At 51.2% G+C, this 17,956-nt stretch overlaps 1 protein-coding gene across 2 annotated transcripts in view; it reads left to right on the top strand.

Annotated features, from left to right (window-relative positions):
• The window catches only part of LOC110506554 (CDKAL1 threonylcarbamoyladenosine tRNA methylthiotransferase), a 699,428-nt gene that overhangs the window by 87,032 nt on the left and 594,440 nt on the right, over nucleotides 1-17,956 (top strand). For both annotated transcript variants that reach the window (XM_090230627.1, XM_090230628.1), the window contains exon 4: nucleotides 12,526-12,610. In XM_090230627.1, the coding sequence (XP_090086753.1) occupies nucleotides 12,526-12,610 (85 nt within the window). The remainder of the gene's footprint in view (nucleotides 1-12,525; nucleotides 12,611-17,956) is intronic.

Below are 17,956 nucleotides of genomic sequence, written 5' to 3'. Positions count from 1 at the left end.
TTGAGCCTCCAGTCAGCCTGAGTGCAGAGCAGCACGGCCTGTTGAGCCTCCAGTCAGCCTGAGTGCAGAGCAGCACGGCCTGTTGAGCCTCCAGTCAGCCTGAGTGCAGAGCAGCACGGCCTGTTGAGCCTCCAGTCAGCCTGAGTGCAGAGCAGCACGGCCTGTTGAGCCTCCAGTCAGCCTGAGTGCAGAGCAGCACGGCCTGTTGAGCCTCCAGTCAGCCTGAGTGCAGAGCAGCACGGCCTGTTGAGCCTCCAGTCAGCCTGAGTGCAGAGCAGCACGGCCTGTTGAGCCTCCAGTCAGCCTGAGTGCAGAGCAGCACGGCCTGTTGAGCCTCCAGTCAGCCTGAGTGCAGAGCAGCACGGCCTGTTGAGCCTCCAGTCAGCCTGAGTGCAGAGCAGCACGGCCTGTTGAGCCTCCAGTCAGCCTGCTTTTTATAGTCGCTGTGCTTTTCAACACACCCCTCTCTCTCTCTGAGCTCTCTCTCTGGTTTACCCAGCACCTGCCACACACACACACACACACACACACACCCTGGCACCAACAGTTCATAAAACCCTCTCTCTGGTTGGTTCTCGGGCCGCTGCTGGCCAGCCACTTCTGTGTGAGTGAGTGAAAGCCCTTTACTCCACAGTAATGATTGATGACAGACAGACAGACGGGAGGTGTGTTTTGAAGGTAATGATGAAAGACATCAGTGAAAACGAGTTGTTTTGGCGCTGTGGATAACGGATGGCAGAGGCCGTCTGGAACAGGAGCGCTACGGTGGCCCATGTGGAACAAATGGAGAGATTGGAGCCAGTGGACTGGCTCTGAAATCATCTGTTATAATGAGCTGGCCAACGGAGCTTGGCTGTGTCCCAGAGTAGCGCTGTTAGGTCTGTGTCTCAGGCTTTGTGGTCTGGTCCTGTGTGTTAGACAGCCCAGACTAGACTGGCTGTGGAGGAAGTAGTCTCAGTCATTTCGAGGTAGCTTAGTGTCGTCGGTAGCTGAGTTTCAGTGACTCGGCGGAGTCTGTAGAGTCATCTACTGTAACAGTCATAGTGTCGTCAGTAGCTGTGTTTCAGTGACTCGGCGGAGTCTGTAGAGTCATCTACTGTAACAGTCATAGTGTCTCACAGAATCCCAGGATAAGTTGGCGTGAGACACCACACTTCTGTTATACATTAGTCTGTAGAGTCATCTACTGTAACAGTCATAGTGTCTCACAGAATCCCAGGATACGTTGGCGTGAGACACCACACTTCTGTTATACATCATACTGTAGTCTTATCTGTCTGTTAGGGAGGGAGAGCTGCTCTTCATTTACATTAGACTGTAGTCTTGTCTGCCTGTCAGGGAGGGAGAGCTGCCCTTCATTTAGGGAGGGAGAGCTGCCCTTCATTTACATTAGACTGTAGTCTTATCTGCCTGTTAGGGAGGGAGAACTGCTCTTCATTTACATTAGACTGTAGTCTTATCTGCCTGTTAGGGAGGGAGAGCTGCTTTTCATTTACATTAGACTGTAGTCTTATCTGCCTGTTAGGGAGGGAGAGCTGCTTTTCATTTACATTAGACTGTAGTCTTATCTGCCTGTTAGGGAGGGAGAGCTGCTTTTCATTTACATTAGACTGTAGTCTTATCTGCCTGTCAGGGAGGGAGAGCTGCTTTTCATTTACATTAGACTGTAGTCTTATCTGTCTGTTAGGGAGGGAGAGCTGCTCTTCATTTAGGGAGGGAGAGCTGCTTTTCATTTACATTAGACTGTAGTCTTATCTGTCTGTCAGGGAGGGAGAGCTGCTTTTCATTTACATTAGACTGTAGTCTTATCTGCCTGTTAGGGAGGGAGAGCTGCTTTTCATTTACATTAGACTGTAGTCTTATCTGTCTGTTAGGAAGGGAGAGCTGCTCTTCATTTACATTAGACTCTGGTCTTATCTGCCTGTTAGGGAGGGAGAGCTGCCCTTCATTTACATTAGACTCTGGTCTTATCTGCCTGTTAGGGAGGGAGAGCTGCTCTTCATTTACATTAGACTCTGGTCTTATCTGTCTGTTAGGGAGGGAGAGCTGCTTTTCATTTACATTAGACTGTAGTCTTATCTGTCTGTTAGGGAGGGAGAGCTGCTTTTCATTTACATTAGACTGTAGTCTTATCTGTCTGTTAGGGAGGGAGAGCTGCTCTTCATTTAGGGAGGGAGAGCTGCTCTTCATTTACATTACTCTGGTCTTATCTGCCTGTTAGGGAGGGAGAGCTGCCCTTCATTTACATTAGACTCTGGTCTTATCTGTCTTACAGGGGGTACCGGTACAGAGTCAATGTGGAGGCTATATACAGGGTGTTACGGTACAGAGTCTATGTGAGGGGGTACAGGGTGTTACGGTACAGAGTCAATGTGAGGGGGCACAGGTTAGTCGAGGTCATTGGTACATGTAGGTAGGGGTGAAGTGACTATGTATAGATAATAAACAGAGTAGCATCATTGTTAACACAAAAGGGGGGGTCAATGTAAATAGTCTGGGTAGCCATTTGATCAGCTGTTCATCAGTCTTATGGGTGGGTGGGGGGGGTGGGTAGAAGCTGTTTGGGAACCTTTTGGACCTAGACTTGGCGCTCCGGTACCGCTTACCGTGCGGAAGCAGAGAGAACAGTCTATGACTAGGGTGGCTGGAGTCTTTTTTTTTTTTCGGGCCTTCCTCTGACACGGCCTGTAGAGGTCCTGGATAGCAGGAAGCTTGTCCCCAGTGATGTACCGGCACCACCCTCCGTAGGTCCTTACGGTCGGATGCCAAGCAGTTGCCCTACCAGGCGGCGATGCAGCAGTTGCCCTACCAGGCGGCGATGCAGCAGTTGCCCTACCAGGCGGCGATGCAGCAGTTGCCCTACCAGGCGGCGATGCAGCAGTTGCCCTACCAGGCGGCGATGCAGCAGTTGCCCTACCAGGCGGCGATGCAGCCGGTCAGGAAGGATGTTCTGTTCCATTTTATAAGAACTGTTAATGGCAACATATGTCGCGCTCTCTCCCCTCTTCCTCTCTCTCCCTGCTCTCTCCCTTCTCTCGTGCTCTCTACCCTCCTCGCTCTCTACCCTCCTCGCTCTCTACCCTCCCCCCCCTCGCGCTCTACCCTCCCCTCCCTCGTTCTCTACTCTTCCTCCCTCGTTCTCTACTCTTCCTCCCTCGTTCTCTACCCTCCCCTCTCTCGCTCTCCCCTCTCTCTCTCTCTCTCTCTCTCTCTCTCCCCTCACCCCTCCTCTTTCTCCTCTCTCTCCTCCCCTCTCCTCTTGCTCTCCCCTCTCTCTCCCCTCTCCCTCGCTCTCTCTCCTCACCTCTCCCCTCTCTCCTTCCCTCTACTCTTGCTCTCCTCTCTCTACCCTGCCCTCTCTCTCTCCCCTCTCCTCTTGCTCTCCTCTCCCCTCTCCCTCGCTCTTAGTCTTTTCTATGAGTAGCTGCTTGTGTCCAGGTTGTTGTTGCTATAGATTTATATCCTGGCCTGTAAACCATGGGCCTGTTCACCAAGAAATGTGATTTATGAGTACTGCACACGGCTGACCTACAGGGTCGCCAATCTGGATCGCTACTGCTTATGCTGCACTTTCCCCGCCTGTGAAGTGAGCCGGGGAACCCAAATGGCACCCTTATTCCCTATTTAGTGCACTACGTTTGACCAGAGTCCTATGGGGTTCCTCTAAAATAGTGCAGTAGTTTGGGAATAGGGTGCCATATGGTTTGCAGTAGACTGGTTCTGTCTGGGTCTGAGGCCAGAGAATGGAGCTCTGGTTCTGTCTGGGTCCGAGGCCAGAGAATGGAGCTCTGGTTCTGTCTGGGTCTGAGGCCAGAGAATGGAGCTCTGGTTCTGTCTGGGTCTGAGGCCAGAGAATGGAGCTCTGGTTCTGTCTGGGTCTGAGGCCAGAGAATGGCGCTCTGGTTCTGTCTGGGTCTGAGGCCAGAGAATGGAGCTCTGGTTCTGTCTGGGTCTGAGGCCAGAGAATGGAGCTCTGGTTCTGTCTGGGTCTGAGGCCAGAGAATGGAGCTCTGGTTCTGTCTGAGGCCAGAGAATGGAGCTCTGGTTCTGTCTGGGTCTGAGGCCAGAGAATGGAGCTCTGGTTCTGTCTGGGTCTGAGGCCAGAGAATGGAGCTCTGGTTCTGTCTGGGTCTGAGGCCAGAGAATGGAGCTCTGGTTCTTTTCCTCAGCAGAGTCTGAGCTGAACCACGTCAGGCTGTTCGGCTGTAAGACTCCGCTATTTAGATGGATATAGAGGGGCTTTATCAGACAGTTGTCTGGGCCTGGGGAGTGAGTGAGTGTGTGGAAGGGTTAGTGTGTGACTGAGGGAGAGAGAGTGTGTGTGTGTGTGTTGCTTTGTACTGAACAGGCGTGATGCCAGTAGTGTTTAGTGAGGGTGTGTTGATGGTTACCAGTGGAACAGCCTCCTGAGAATCAGATTTAAAAAATAACAAAATGCTCTCTCCCTCTCTCCTTCCTTCCTTCCTTCTCTCCTTCCCTTCCTTCCCTCTCTCTCTCCTTCCTTCCTTCTCTTCTTCCCTTCCTTCCCTCTCTCTTTCCTTTCCTTCCCTCTCTCTTTCCTTTCCTTCCCTCTCTCTTTCCTTTCCTTCCCTCTCTTTCCTTCCTTCCCTCACTTTCACTTTCTCCTTCCCTTCCTTCCTTCTCTCCTTCCCTTCCTTCCCTATCTCCTTCCCTCTCTCCTTCCTTTCCTTTCCTTCCCTCTCTCCTTCCCTCTCTCCTTCCTTTCCTTTCCTTTCCTTCCCTCTCTTTCCTTCCTTCCCTCACTTTCTCTTTCACTCCTTCCTTCCCTTCCTTCCCATCTCTCGCTCCCTCTCTTCCTTCCCTCTCTCCTTTCCTCACTCCCATTCTATTTCCTTCCCTCTCTCCTTCCCTTCCTTCCCTTCTCCTTCTCCCTCTTTCTCTCTCGCTCCCTCCCCTCTCACTTTTCTTCCTTCTCTTCATTCCTTCTGTCTCCTTCCTTGCTCTCCTGCTTCCCCCCCTGGCTCCCTCTCCTTCCTCCTGTTCACCTTCTCTCTCTTTTCTTCGCTGACACGCTCCCTCCTCTCCCTCCTTTCCCCTCTCTCTTGTTTTGTCTCTCTTGTTAGCCCAACAGATTGGTGAGAACTACCCCCCCCCCTCCTATTCCTACGTGACTGTGAATTCCTCCCTGTGTTTATGCCCATAGCTCCATGTTGTATTGTCTTCAGTAGATCTACAGGCTGGGAGTCTAAGCCATGAATGTCTCCCTGCTATGTGGCCTTGTCCTGCTGGACAGCCAGTAGATCTACAGGCTGGGAGTCTAAGCCATGAATGTCTCCCTGCTATGTGGCCTTGTCCTGCTGGACAGCCAGTAGATCTACAGGCTGGGAGTCTAAGCCATGAATGTCTCCCTGCTATGTGGCCTTGTCCTGCTGGACAGCCAGTAGTCTTTAAATAGTGTTTCTTTGTATTCTGTTATTTACTCTTAAACTGCGCTGGGTGTTTCTGCGTTCTTCCACCCTCAAAAACAAGGTACCACAATGTTGTTGGGTGTTTTTTATTATTAGAAAGGAAATACAATATATATATTTAACCCCTTATCCAATCGATCCAGTTATTTAATATTTTATTTGAATGGCCCTCGTACGGTTCCATGTGAATCTTTTTAACCCTGTACATCTGTTTGTTATAGTGGGCTTTATCCAGAGGATTACACACATTTCAATGATGCTTTCTGAAACTAGAATGGGGTTTTAACAAGAAAACAAACGTGTGTGTGTGTGTGTGTGTGTGTGTGTAAATGGCCTTGTAAAAATATGAGTTCCCCCTTAGTAACTGACTGACTGTGTCACTGGTTTCAAGGTAAAGATAGAGTTAGTTATATGACATCATCATACACACGATAACTAACTTCATGCTTGTAAATCAACAGCAGAATTCAAATCTGCCAAAACCGTCACTATTCGCACTTCCCTCCCTGATATTGTTGTCTCTGAACAGAAGGCAGACAGGCTGAGTCAGAACATCCCACGCCTCAAACTATAGAAAGAAAAATGGAGGTATGTCCTGAAACTATGACTCTGACTCCTAATGACATAATTAAACAGAGACTACAGCTGTGTTTAGTTCACCCTGAGTGATTTGACTCTGACTCTGACTCCTAATGACATAATTAAACAGAAACTACAGCCGTGTTTAGTTCACCCTGAGTGATTTGACTCTGACTCCTAATGACATAATTAAACAGAGACTACAGCTGTGTTTAGTTCACCCTGAGTGATTTGACTCTGACTCCTAATGACATAATTAAACAGAAACTACAGCTGTGTTTAGTTCACCCTGAGTGATTTGACTCTGACTCCTAATGACATAATTAAACAAACTGCAGCTGTGTTTAGTTCACCCTGAGTGATTTGACTCTGACTCTGACTCCTAATGACATAATTAAACAGAGACTACAGCTGTGTTTAGTTCACCCTGAGTGATTTGACTCTGACTCCTAATGACATAATTAAACAGAAACTACAGCTGCGTTTAGTTCACCCTGAGTGATTTGACTCTGACTCCTAATGACATAATTAAACAGAGACTACAGCTGTGTTTAGTTCACCCTGAGTGATTTGACTCTGACTCTGACTCCTAATGACATAATTAAACAGAAACTACAGCTGTGTTTAGTTCACCCTGAGTGATTTGACTCTGACTCTGACTCCTAATGACATAATTAAACAGAAACTACAGCTGCGTTTAGTTCACCCTGAGTGATTTGACTCTGACTCCTAATGACATAATTAAACAGAAACTACAGCTGTGTTTAGTTCACCCTGAGTGATTTGACTCTGACTCTGACTCCTAATGACATAATTAAACAGAAACTACAGCTGTGTTTAGTTCACCCTGAGTGATTTGACTCTGACTCCTAATGACATAATTAAACAGAAACTACAGCTGTGTTTAGTTCACCCTGAGTGATTTGACTCTGACTCCTAATGACATAATTAAACAGAAACTACAGCTGCGTTTAGTTCACCCTGAGTGATTTGACTCTGACTCCTAATGACATAATTAAACAGAGACTACAGCTGTGTTTAGTTCACCCTGAGTGATTTGACTCTGACTCTGACTCCTAATGACATAATTAAACAGAAACTACAGCTGCGTTTAGTTCACCCTGAGTGATTTGACTCTGACTCTGACTCCTAATGACATAATTAAACAGAAACTACAGCTGTGTTTAGTTCACCCTGAGTGATTTGACTCTGACTCTGACTCCTAATGACATAATTAAACAGAAACTACAGCTGCGTTTAGTTCACCCTGAGTGATTTGACTCTGACTCCTAATGACATAATTAAACAGAAACTACAGCTGTGTTTAGTTCACCCTGAGTGATTTGACTCTGACTCTGACTCCTAATGACATAACAAACCTCAAATTAAACACAATGTTCCCCCTTTGTCAACTATATTATTTATTGATCTTACAAAAAACTAAGGGCACCCTACTATTCTCTATGGGATATGGTCAAAAGTAGTGCACTATATAGGGAATAGGGTGCCATTTGGTCCTGGTCTAAAGTAGTGCACTATATAGGGAATAGGGTGCCATTTGGGATGCACCCGGGGCTATTTATGTGCCCGGTAACAGTGAATTTCTCTGTAAGGGCCTATGTGTAAGAGCTGCCTCTGTGACAGATGATCGTTAGCTTGGTTGGGTCCCTTCTCCAGACTCATTTGGTTTCGCTAGCCTAGCTAACCTAGTGTCCAGGTCTGCCTGTGATTTAAGACGAGGACTGGTCCGTGTGGAGTAACTGGGTCACAGTGATAGAGGGGTTGTCATGGTGACAGAGGGGTTGTTATTGTTGTTGTTGGGTTTTTTTTTACTCAGGAGGGGAAATCCGCAGGTGGAGGGGAAATGGGTCACAGCTGAGGCTACTGCCAGCCTGCAGCTGCTGTGTGTGTGGCTCTTAGGTAGAGTGAGTTAACCTCTGCAGAGATCTATAGCTGCTGTGTGTTGTGGATCAGGGACCTTATTGTTTGTGTGTTTGTCTCTCTCTATTCAAGGAACGCGTCCCACGGGGCTTGGTTGTGTTGCAGGGCTCAGGTTGTGTTGATGCCGAGCTTGATGTGCAGCTGGCATGGCTATGAATGGCTGACTGTGCCAACCCTCGTCTGGGTCGCTCCCGACCCCTCGTCTGGGTCGCTCCTGACCCCTCGTCTGGGTCGCTCCCGACCCCTCGCTACGACAGACCACGTTGATCTGTCTGTGTGTCTGTCTGTCCCAGAAAAAATATAGTTTTACTTATGGTTTCGGACTTGTGAAATGAATCCTACTTTTATGGTTTCAGACTTGTGAAATGAATCCTACTTATCTTCCCCAGATTATATTGCTGATTATTATAGTTATGAAAACATTGTTGCAAATTGTTCGTCACAAATCTTCAACAGCTACTGAATAGGCCGGTATGATGGTTCGTTGGACGATATTTGTAGCCCAGTTCAGATACGTAAGATCAGAGAGCTAGCTATTTTGCGACACATAGCTCGTCTAGATTGCTGATATTTATCTGACAGTTCACAAAGTGGTTACGGATGAAGACCGCCATAAAAATAAAATCATGGTCATAAACATTTAAAAAAAATAGATTACATTTAATAAATGTGGGGCGGTCCGTTTCTGCGATGGAATCTGAACAAACGTGATGCGACTTTGTTGCCCCTGGCTGAATCAAACCAGGTGTTTTGGCAAATGATGAGTAGCATGGGCTTGAAACCTCTCACCCCGGGAATTTGACTGGTAAACTCAGGGTTACACTCACAATGGCTGCGGCAGGGTAGCCTAGTGTTTAGAGTGGAGGGGCGGCAGGTAGCCTAGTGTTTAGAGTGGAGGGGCGGCAGGTAGCCTAGTGTTTAGAGTGTTGGACTTGTAACCGGAAGGTTGCAAGTTCAAATCCCCGAGCTGACAAGGTAAAAATCTGTCGTTCTGCCCCTGAACAGGCAGTTAACCCACTGTTCCTAGGCTGTCGGCCACCCGGCCTTGTGGAGTCGTCGGCCACCCGGCCTTGTTGAGTCGTCGGCCACTCGGCCTTGTGGAGTCGTCGGCCACTAGCTAGCTAGCTAGCTCTCTTGAGTCGTCGGCCACTCTGCCTTGTGGAGTCGTCGGCCACTCTGCCTTGTGGAGTCGTCGGCCACTCGGCCTTGTGGAGTCGTCGGCCACTCGGCCTTGTGGAGTCGTCGGCCACTCGGCCTTGTGGAGTCGTCGGCCACTCGGCCTTGTGGAGTCGTCGGCCACTCGGCCTTGTGGAGTCGTCGGCCACTCGGCCTTGTTGAGACACTCCAAACCAGAAGGTGGCAGTAGAGTTGATTGGCCATGCCTGTCCGTACGCGTTGCTGTTGGTCGAAGAGGAAGAGGAATCTGACGTCTCAGTTTCCCAGAAACCAAATTAATTGACTTCCAGGCAGTGAAACAGCAGTATCTTCCAGGAGTCACCGACGTCACGTTTCCACTTCCTACCAAGATAAACAAAACACAAGTCAACTCTCGACTTTCTTTCCGTTATAAGTGATTCATTTAACACCTGTTTTTGATCTTACTCCCAGGGTTTTTGATCCAACCTTTAACCTTACTCCCAGGGTTTTTGATCCAACCTTTGAACTTACTCCCAGGGTTTTTGATCCAACCTTTGACCTTCCTCCCAGGGTTTTTGATCCAACCTTTAACCTTACTCCCAGGGTTTTTGATCCAACCTTTTAACCTTACTCCCAGGGTTTTTGATCCAACCTTTGACCTTACTCCCAGGGTTTTTGATCCAACCTTTGACCTTACTCCCAGGGTTTTTGATCCAACCTTTGACCTTACTCCCAGGGTTTTTGATCCAACCTTTGACCTTACTCCCAGGGTTTTTGATCCAACCTTTGACCTTACTCCCAGGGTTTTTGATCCAACCTTTGACCTTACTCCCAGGGTTCTTTTACAAGGTTTTAACATAGCAAGATATCGGTTCAATAAAAATAAATATATTCCTGTTTAGATTGGTTTAATGGCTAAGTAGTTCATTCACCTTAATGTCCTTCCTTCGCGGGCAGAGTGGTGCGTGTGTTTTAAGTCTGGTGTTCATCAGTATAGTGTGTTACTGCTGTCTGTAGTGTGACTCATACGCTGTGTGTGTTTTAAGTCTGGTGTTCATCAGTATAGTGTGTTACTGCTTCAGGAGGAGTAATGGAGTAAGTTCTCACAGTAAACAGACACACACACACACACACACACACACACACACACACACACACACACACACACACACACACACACACACACACACACACACACACAGAGTATGGAGTTGCGTCAAACTAATCTCGCATTAGATTTAGTGTCGTGAGTCTTATATATATTTTTTTTATCTCCCCCAAGGGTTTTTTGCGGATGTTAAGTGATTTTAGAATGGATCGTGTCTGTTGGCGTTGTGTGTTCGGTAAACGCTCCGTTTCTCACACCAGTGGGCGTCATCACACCACGCTAGGTTAGCCGGACCACTTCCTTCCTGTCTCTGCTGCTGTTTTCTGGGTTTTCTTTTCTCCCTTTCACAGTTTTTACTGTACATTTAGTTCTGGTTTCACTTCTGTCAACAACAATTACTGAACCCACTGCCTTTACAGCAGCAGGGGTTCTGTAGCCTTTAAACACTGTGGGTGTGTTCATAATGACACCCTGTTGTATAGGCTTTAACACCGTGGGTGTGTTTAACACTGTGGGTGTGTTTAACACTGTGGGTGTGTTGCTAATGACACCCTGTTATATAGGCTTTAACACTGTGGGTGTGTTTAACACTGTGGGTGTGTTGCTAAAGACACCCTGTTATATAGGCTTTAACAGAAAACAGAATAAATATTTAGCTTCTTATTGTAATTTGGGTATAGGCCTGTCCCTGCCTCCTCTCTCTGGTCCCTGCCTCCTCTCTCTGGGTATAGGCCTGTCCTTGCCTCCTCTCTCTGGGTATAGGCCTGTCCCCGACTCCTCTCTCTGGGTATAGGCCTGTCCCCGACTCCTCTCTCTGGCTATAGGCCTGTCCCTGCCTCCTCTCTCTGGCTATAGGCCTGTCCCTGCCTCCTCTCTCTGGGTATAGGCCTGTCCCTGCCTCATCTCTCTGGGTATAGGCCTGTCCCTGCCTCATCTCTCTGGGTATAGGCCTGTCCCTGCCTCCTCTCTCTGGCTATAGGCCTGTCCCTGCCTCCTCTCTCTGGCTATAGGCCTGTCCCTGCCTCCTCTCTCTGGGTATAGGTCTGTCCCTGCCTCCTCTCTCTGGGTATAGGCCTTTGATATGTTGTGTTACCTGAGGCGAGGAAAGGCAAGAAGGGGGTGTCTGGGTGGTTCCTGGGTTCTCCCCGCCTGCGACCCGTGTGGTGCGTGGTGAGAGCCTCCCCCCCCCCCCCCCTCGCTGCTTTGGTCAGGGAGGGGGAGGGGGTTGAGGAGGAGGGGGAGCCTGCCTCCATTAGAGCCTCACAGCCCGACACAGGGCCTGTGTTTGCTCCAGTGAGGCTGGGTAATGGATAGTAAGTGAAATATCTAGTTCAGCGGTGTGGGAGGATGCAGGAGGCTTGCACTGCGCCAGGCAGGAATAGAATCATACCGTGTGTGTGTGTTTATTCATTACACAGTGTGACAGGTCTCCAGGCAGATAGCTTGGAGGCTGGGGTATGGAGGATAAAACTCCCACTATCCCCCTGAGGTCCAGCTGATCCTGGCATCGTATTCCGCCTCGCCTCCCCTCGCTGCTCTGGTCAGGGGGGGGAGGAGGGGGGGAGGGGGAGGGGGATGAGGAGGAAGGGGATGAGGGGGAGGGGAGGACACAATTAATTGCTGTAACTGGAGAAGTGTGATATTAATGGGTGTGGAACGGGCTGAAGGGTCCTGGGTTGTTGAGTTGTGATTTGATCTAATACTGAACTTCTGTTGTCTTCCCTCCACCTCTCTCTCTTCGCTTACTCTCTCTGTCTCCGTCTCGCTCCTTCTCTCTCTCTCTTCGCTTACTCTCTCTGTCTCTCTCTCTCTTCTCCTACTCTCTGTCTCTCTCTCTCTTCTCTTACTCTCTCTCTCTCTTCTCTTACTCTCTCTGTCTTCTCTTACTCTCTCTGTCTTCTCTTACTCTCTCTGTCTCTCTTCTCCTACTCTCTCTGTCTCTCTCTCTCTTCTCTTACTCTCTCTGTCTTCTCTTACTCTCTCTGTCTTCTCTTACTCTCTCTGTCTCTCTCTCTCTTCTCTTACTCTCTCTGTCTTCTCTTACTCTATCTGTCTCTCTCTCTCTTCTCTTACTCTCTCTCTCTCTTCTCTTACTCTCTCTGTCTTCTCTTACTCTCTCTGTCTCCGTCTCGCTCCTTCTCTCTCTCTCTTCGCTTACTCTGTCTCCATCTCGCTCTCTCTCTCTCTCTCTCCCGCTGTTTCTCCCTCTCTCTCCCGCTGTTTCTCTCTCTCTCTCTCTCCCTCTCTCCCTCTCTCCCTCTCTCCCTCTCTCCCTCTCTCCCTCTCTCCCTCTCTCCCTCTCTCCCTCTCTCCCTCTCTCCCTCCCTCCAGAGGACCCTGCGGAGGCTGATCTGTGGCTGCTCAACAGCTGCACTGTGAAAAACCCGGCCGAAGATCACTTCAGAAACTCCATCAAGTAAGCCCCTCCTCCCTCTCCTAGTCTTCCTCCCCCTCTTCTTCTTCATCTCGTCACTCACGCACATCCCTGGAGGCAGGGTTCACCCGATACCCCTGGAGGCAGGGTTCACACGATACCCCTGAAAAAGAAACCCGGTTGAGAACCCTGGAGGCAGTAAAAACAGGACTTTAAGGCCTACATCTCTTCCACTGATATCTACACTTCTGTTTCCTGGCACACTCAAAATAACTCATCTCTCAGCTGCTGTAGAAACATTTGATTTGGTACTGTGATACCATGTTTCCCCCTCTACACACACAACCCAGGGATTTTTAAGGGTAAACAAAATGAAATGGTGACTTCTAGCCTGTTGTAGGAAGAGTCATCTGGAAATACCACGTGTCTCTGAGGCTCTGAGGAATGACATTCATAGACTGGGTTCAGATTCAGTCAGGCAGATAACATGCTTCACACACACACAGACAGACAGACAGACGGGCGGGTGGACAGGGACAGATGCTGGCTGTCTGACTAGCCTGGCAGACAGACAGACAGGGACAGAGGCTGGCTGACTAGCCTGGCAGACGGACAGGGACAGAGGCTGGCTGACTAGCCTGGCAGACGGACAGACACAGGGACAGAGGCTGGCTGACTAGCCTGGCAGACGGACAGACACAGGGACAGAGGCTGGCTGACTAGCCTGGCAGACGGACAGACACAGGGACAGAGGCTGGCTGACTAGCCTGGCAGACAGACAGACACAGGGAGAGATGCTGGCTGACTAGCCTGGCAGACGGACAGACACATGGACAGATGCTGGCTGACTAGCCTGGCAGACGGACAGACACAGGGACAGAGGCTGACTGACCAGCCTGGCAGACGGACAGACACAGGGACAGAGGCTGGCTGACGGACAGACACAGGGACAGAGGCTGACTGACCAGCCTGGCAGACGGACAGACACAGGGACAGAGGCTGGCTGACGGACAGACACAGGGACAGAGGCTGGCTGACTAGCCTGGCAGACGGACAGACAGGGACAGAGGCTGGCTGACTAGCCTGGCAGACGGACAGACAGGGACAGATGCTGGCTGACTAGCCTGGCAGACGGACAGACAGGGACAGATGCTGGCTGACTAGCCTGGCAGACGGACAGACACAGGGACAGATGCTGGCTGACTAGCCTGGCAGACGGACAGACACAGGGACAGAGGTTGACTGACCAGCCTGGCAGACGGACAGACACAGGGACAGAGGCTGGCTGACGGACAGACACAGGGACAGAGGCTGGCTGACTAGCCTGGCAGACGGACAGACAGGGACAGATGATGGCTGACTAGCCTGGCAGACGGACAGACAGGGACAGATGCTGGCTGACTAGCCTGGCAGACGGACAGACACAGGGACAGGTGCTGGCTGACTAGCCTGGCAGACGGACAGACACAGGGACAGATGCTGGCTGACTAGCCTGGCCGACGGACAGGGACAGATGCTGGCTGACTAGCCTGGCCGACGGACAGGGACAGAGGCTGGCTGACTAGCCTGGCAGACGGACAGACACAGGGACAGATGCTGGCTGACTAGCCTGGCAGACGGACAGACACAGGGACAGATGCTGGCTGATTAGCCTGGCAGACGGACAGCCAGGGACAGATGCTGGCTGACTAGCCTGGCAGACGGACAGACACAGGGACAGATGCTGGCTGACTAGCCTGGCAGACGGACAGACACATGGACAGATGCTGGCTGACTAGCCTGGCAGACGGACAGACACAGAGACAGAGGCTGACTGACCAGCCTGGCAGACGGACAGACACAGGGACAGAGGCTGGCTGACGGACAGACACAGGGACAGAGGCTGACTGACCAGCCTGGCAGACGGACAGACACAGGGACAGAGGCTGGCTGACGGACAGACACAGGGACAGAGGCTGGCTGACTAGCCTGGCAGACGGACAGACAGGGACAGATGCTGGCTGACTAGCCTGGCAGACGGACAGACAGGGACAGATGCTGGCTGACTAGCCTGGCAGACGGACAGACACAGGGACAGATGCTGGCTGACTAGCCTGGCAGACGGACAGACACAGGGACAGAGGCTGGCTGACTAGCCTGGCAGACGGACAGACACAGGGACAGATGCTGGCTGACTAGCCTGGCAGACGGACAGCCAGGGACAGATGCTGGCTGACTAGCCTGGCAGACGGACAGACACAGGGACAGATGCTGGCTGACTAGCCTGGCAGACGGACAGACAGGGACAGATGCTGGCTGACTAGCCTGGCAGACGGACAGACACAGGGACAGAGGCTGACTGATCAGCCTGGCAGACGGACAGACACAGGGACAGAGGCTGGCTGACGGACAGACACAGGGACAGAGGCTGGCTGACTAGCCTGGCAGACGGACAGACGGGGACAGATGCTGGCTGACTAGCCTGGCAGACGGACAGACACGGACAGGTGCTGGCTGACTAGCCTGGCAGACGGACAGACACAGGGACAGATGCTAGCTGACTAGCCTGGCAGACGGACAGACACAGGGACAGATGCTGGCTGACTAGCCTGGCAGACGGACACACAGGGACAGATGCTGGCTGACTAGCCTGGCAGACGGACAGACACAGGGACAGATGCTGGCTGACTAGCCTGGCAGACGGACAGACACAGGGACAGATGCTGGCTGACTAGCCTGGCAGACGGACAGACACAGGGACAGAGGTTGACTGGCCAGCCTGGCAGACGGACAGACACAGGGACAGAGGCTGGCTGACGGACAGACACAGGGACAGAGGCTGGCTGACTAGCCTGGCAGACGGACAGACAGGGACAGATGCTGGCTGACTAGCCTGGCAGACGGACAGACAGGGACAGATGCTGGCTGACTAGCCTGGCAGACGGACAGACACAGGGACAGATGCTGGCTGATTAGCCTGGCAGACGGACAGCCAGGGACAGATGCTGGCTGACTAGCCTGGCAGACGGACAGACACAGGGACAGATGCTGGCTGACTAGCCTGGCAGACGGACAGACAGGGACAGATGCTGGCTGACTAGCCTGGCAGACGGACAGACAGGGACAGATGCTGGCTGACTAGCCTGGCAGACAGACAGACACAGGGAGAGAGGCTGGCTGACTAGCCTGGCAGACGGACAGACAGGGACAGATGCTGGCTGATTAGCCTGGCAGGCGGACAGACAGGGACAGATGCTGGCTGACTAGCCTGGCCCTGTGTTGACATTCTCTCCTTGAATACAGCCTTTGATTGGTTTTGATCGGTCCAAAGTGCCTTGGTTCCCTCACTGTAGCGTGACAGTGATGCCACTCGTTAAAGAGCACTGCTCAAATCTCAGATAACACCCTATTCCAACCTTTTTAAAGGCCGAGACCAATAGTAGTGCACTCTGGGTAAATAGTGCAGCGGGGAGTGATCCCACAACACCGCTGATGACATCACTCTGACCATGTCCACTGTGTTCTATATCCCCAGACTGTAGCGTAACTAATTAAACAGGTAGTTTGTATTGTCAGTCCTATGCCCCTCTAACCCTAACAGGAAGTAACCTTACATAGCCAACACAAGTGGATCTGTGTTTCTTTTTGGCGGTACGGTAACGTGCTGTAACAGTTTGGACACTCGGTACTAGATGTCAATGTGAAGGATAAACGGGTAGTGCTGAGAGACGAGGTGTGCTGTCCTCCCTGACTGACTGAACAGAGAGGAGGCTGGCCTCTCAGACGTCCTCCCTGACTGACTGAACAGAGAGGAGGCTGGCCTCTCAGACGTCCTCCCTGACTGACTGAACAGAGAGGAGGCTGGCCTCTCAGACGTCCTCCCTGACTGACTGAACAGAGAGGAGGCTGGCCTCTCAGACGTCCTCCCTGACTGACTGAACAGAGAGGAGGCTGGCCTCTCAGACGTCCTCCCTGACTGACTGAACAGAGAGGAGGCTGGCCTCTCAGACGTCCTCCCTGACTGACTGAACAGAGAGGAGGCTGGCCTCTCAGACGTCCTCCCTGACTGACTGAACAGAGAGGAGGCTGGCCTCTCAGACGTCCTCCCTGACTGACTGAACAGAGAGGAGGCTGGCCTCTCAGACGTCCTCCCTGACTGACTGAACAGAGAGGAGGCTGGCCTCTCAGACGTCCTCCCTGACTGACTGAACAGAGAGGAGGCTGGCCTCTCAGACGTCCTCCCTGACTGACTGAACAGAGAGGAGGCTGGCCTCTCAGACGTCCTCCCTGACTGACTGAACAGAGAGGAGGCTGGCCTCTCAGACGTCCTCCCTGACTGACTGAACAGAGAGGAGGCTGGCCTCTCAGACGTCCTCCCTGACTGACTGAACAGAGAGGAGGCTGGCCTCTCAGACGTCCTCCCTGACTGACTGAACAGAGAGGAGGCTGGCCTCTCAGACACCCTCACTGACTGACTGAACAGAGAGGAGGCTGGCCTCTCAGACACCCTCACTGACTGACTGAACAGAGAGGAGGCTGGCCTCTCAGACACCCTCACTGACTGACTGAACAGCGGCTGGCCTCGTATGATGATGCACAGGCATCCTCTGAGCCAGCCCCAGTAAGTAGCCTCTCTGGCCTAAACCGTTGGCTACTATATTGAGGTTTGTCTCTGCTTGACCTTCTCTCTTGCTGAGAGCTCTTCGTTAACCCACTTTAGGACAAAGTGGTAATGACACAAATACATTGCACAGTTTTTTTTATTTTTTTTTGTCCATCTGAAATAGTGTGTCTTATCAGACTCAGCCATAACGAGGCCAACGGGACCAACAATAGATTAGCACACCAGGGGCTAATGTAATATAATGTATCAATGATTCAGATGCTATGGTAATTTCTGAGGCCCGGGCATCTTTTGTTCCAGCACTTGCTACGGTAGTGGTCGGCTTATTCACACTGCTAGGCCGCGCTGCTAATTACCAGCCTAATTGAAGTGAGCGGCTGCCTGCCCTGGGCGTCTGCAGTACGAAGTGGCTCCAGAGGGGAATGTTGAGGCTCCTGGTGTGTGTGTGTGTGTGTGTGTGTGTGTGTGTGTGTGTCATGGTTCCAAACGCCTGCTTCTAAACTGCCACTTCCACCATATGGTCATTGATCTTACCGTGAGCTGCTGGGGCAGACTCCTCGGTGATAAGACCGGGACAGGGAGCAGGAGGTCATAGGTGTGTGTGTGTGTGTGTGTGTGTGTGTGTGTGTGTGTGTGTGTGTGTGTGTGGTTGTGTGTGTGTGTGTGGTTGTGTGTGTGTGTGTGGTTGTGTGGTTGTGTGGTTGTGTGTGTCGTGTGGTTGTGCTAATGTGTTCGATGGTGATCGGGTGAGAGAGAAAATGGGAGAAAAGGGAAATGTGTTTTAG

This window comes from Oncorhynchus mykiss, chromosome 3 (genome assembly GCF_057628025.1).
Source record: "Oncorhynchus mykiss isolate SJ-2025 chromosome 3, ASM5762802v1, whole genome shotgun sequence".
NCBI lineage: Eukaryota > Metazoa > Chordata > Actinopteri > Salmoniformes > Salmonidae > Oncorhynchus > Oncorhynchus mykiss.
Note: the sequence above shows the minus strand (reverse complement) of the source record. Positions and strands in the feature narration are given on the sequence as shown.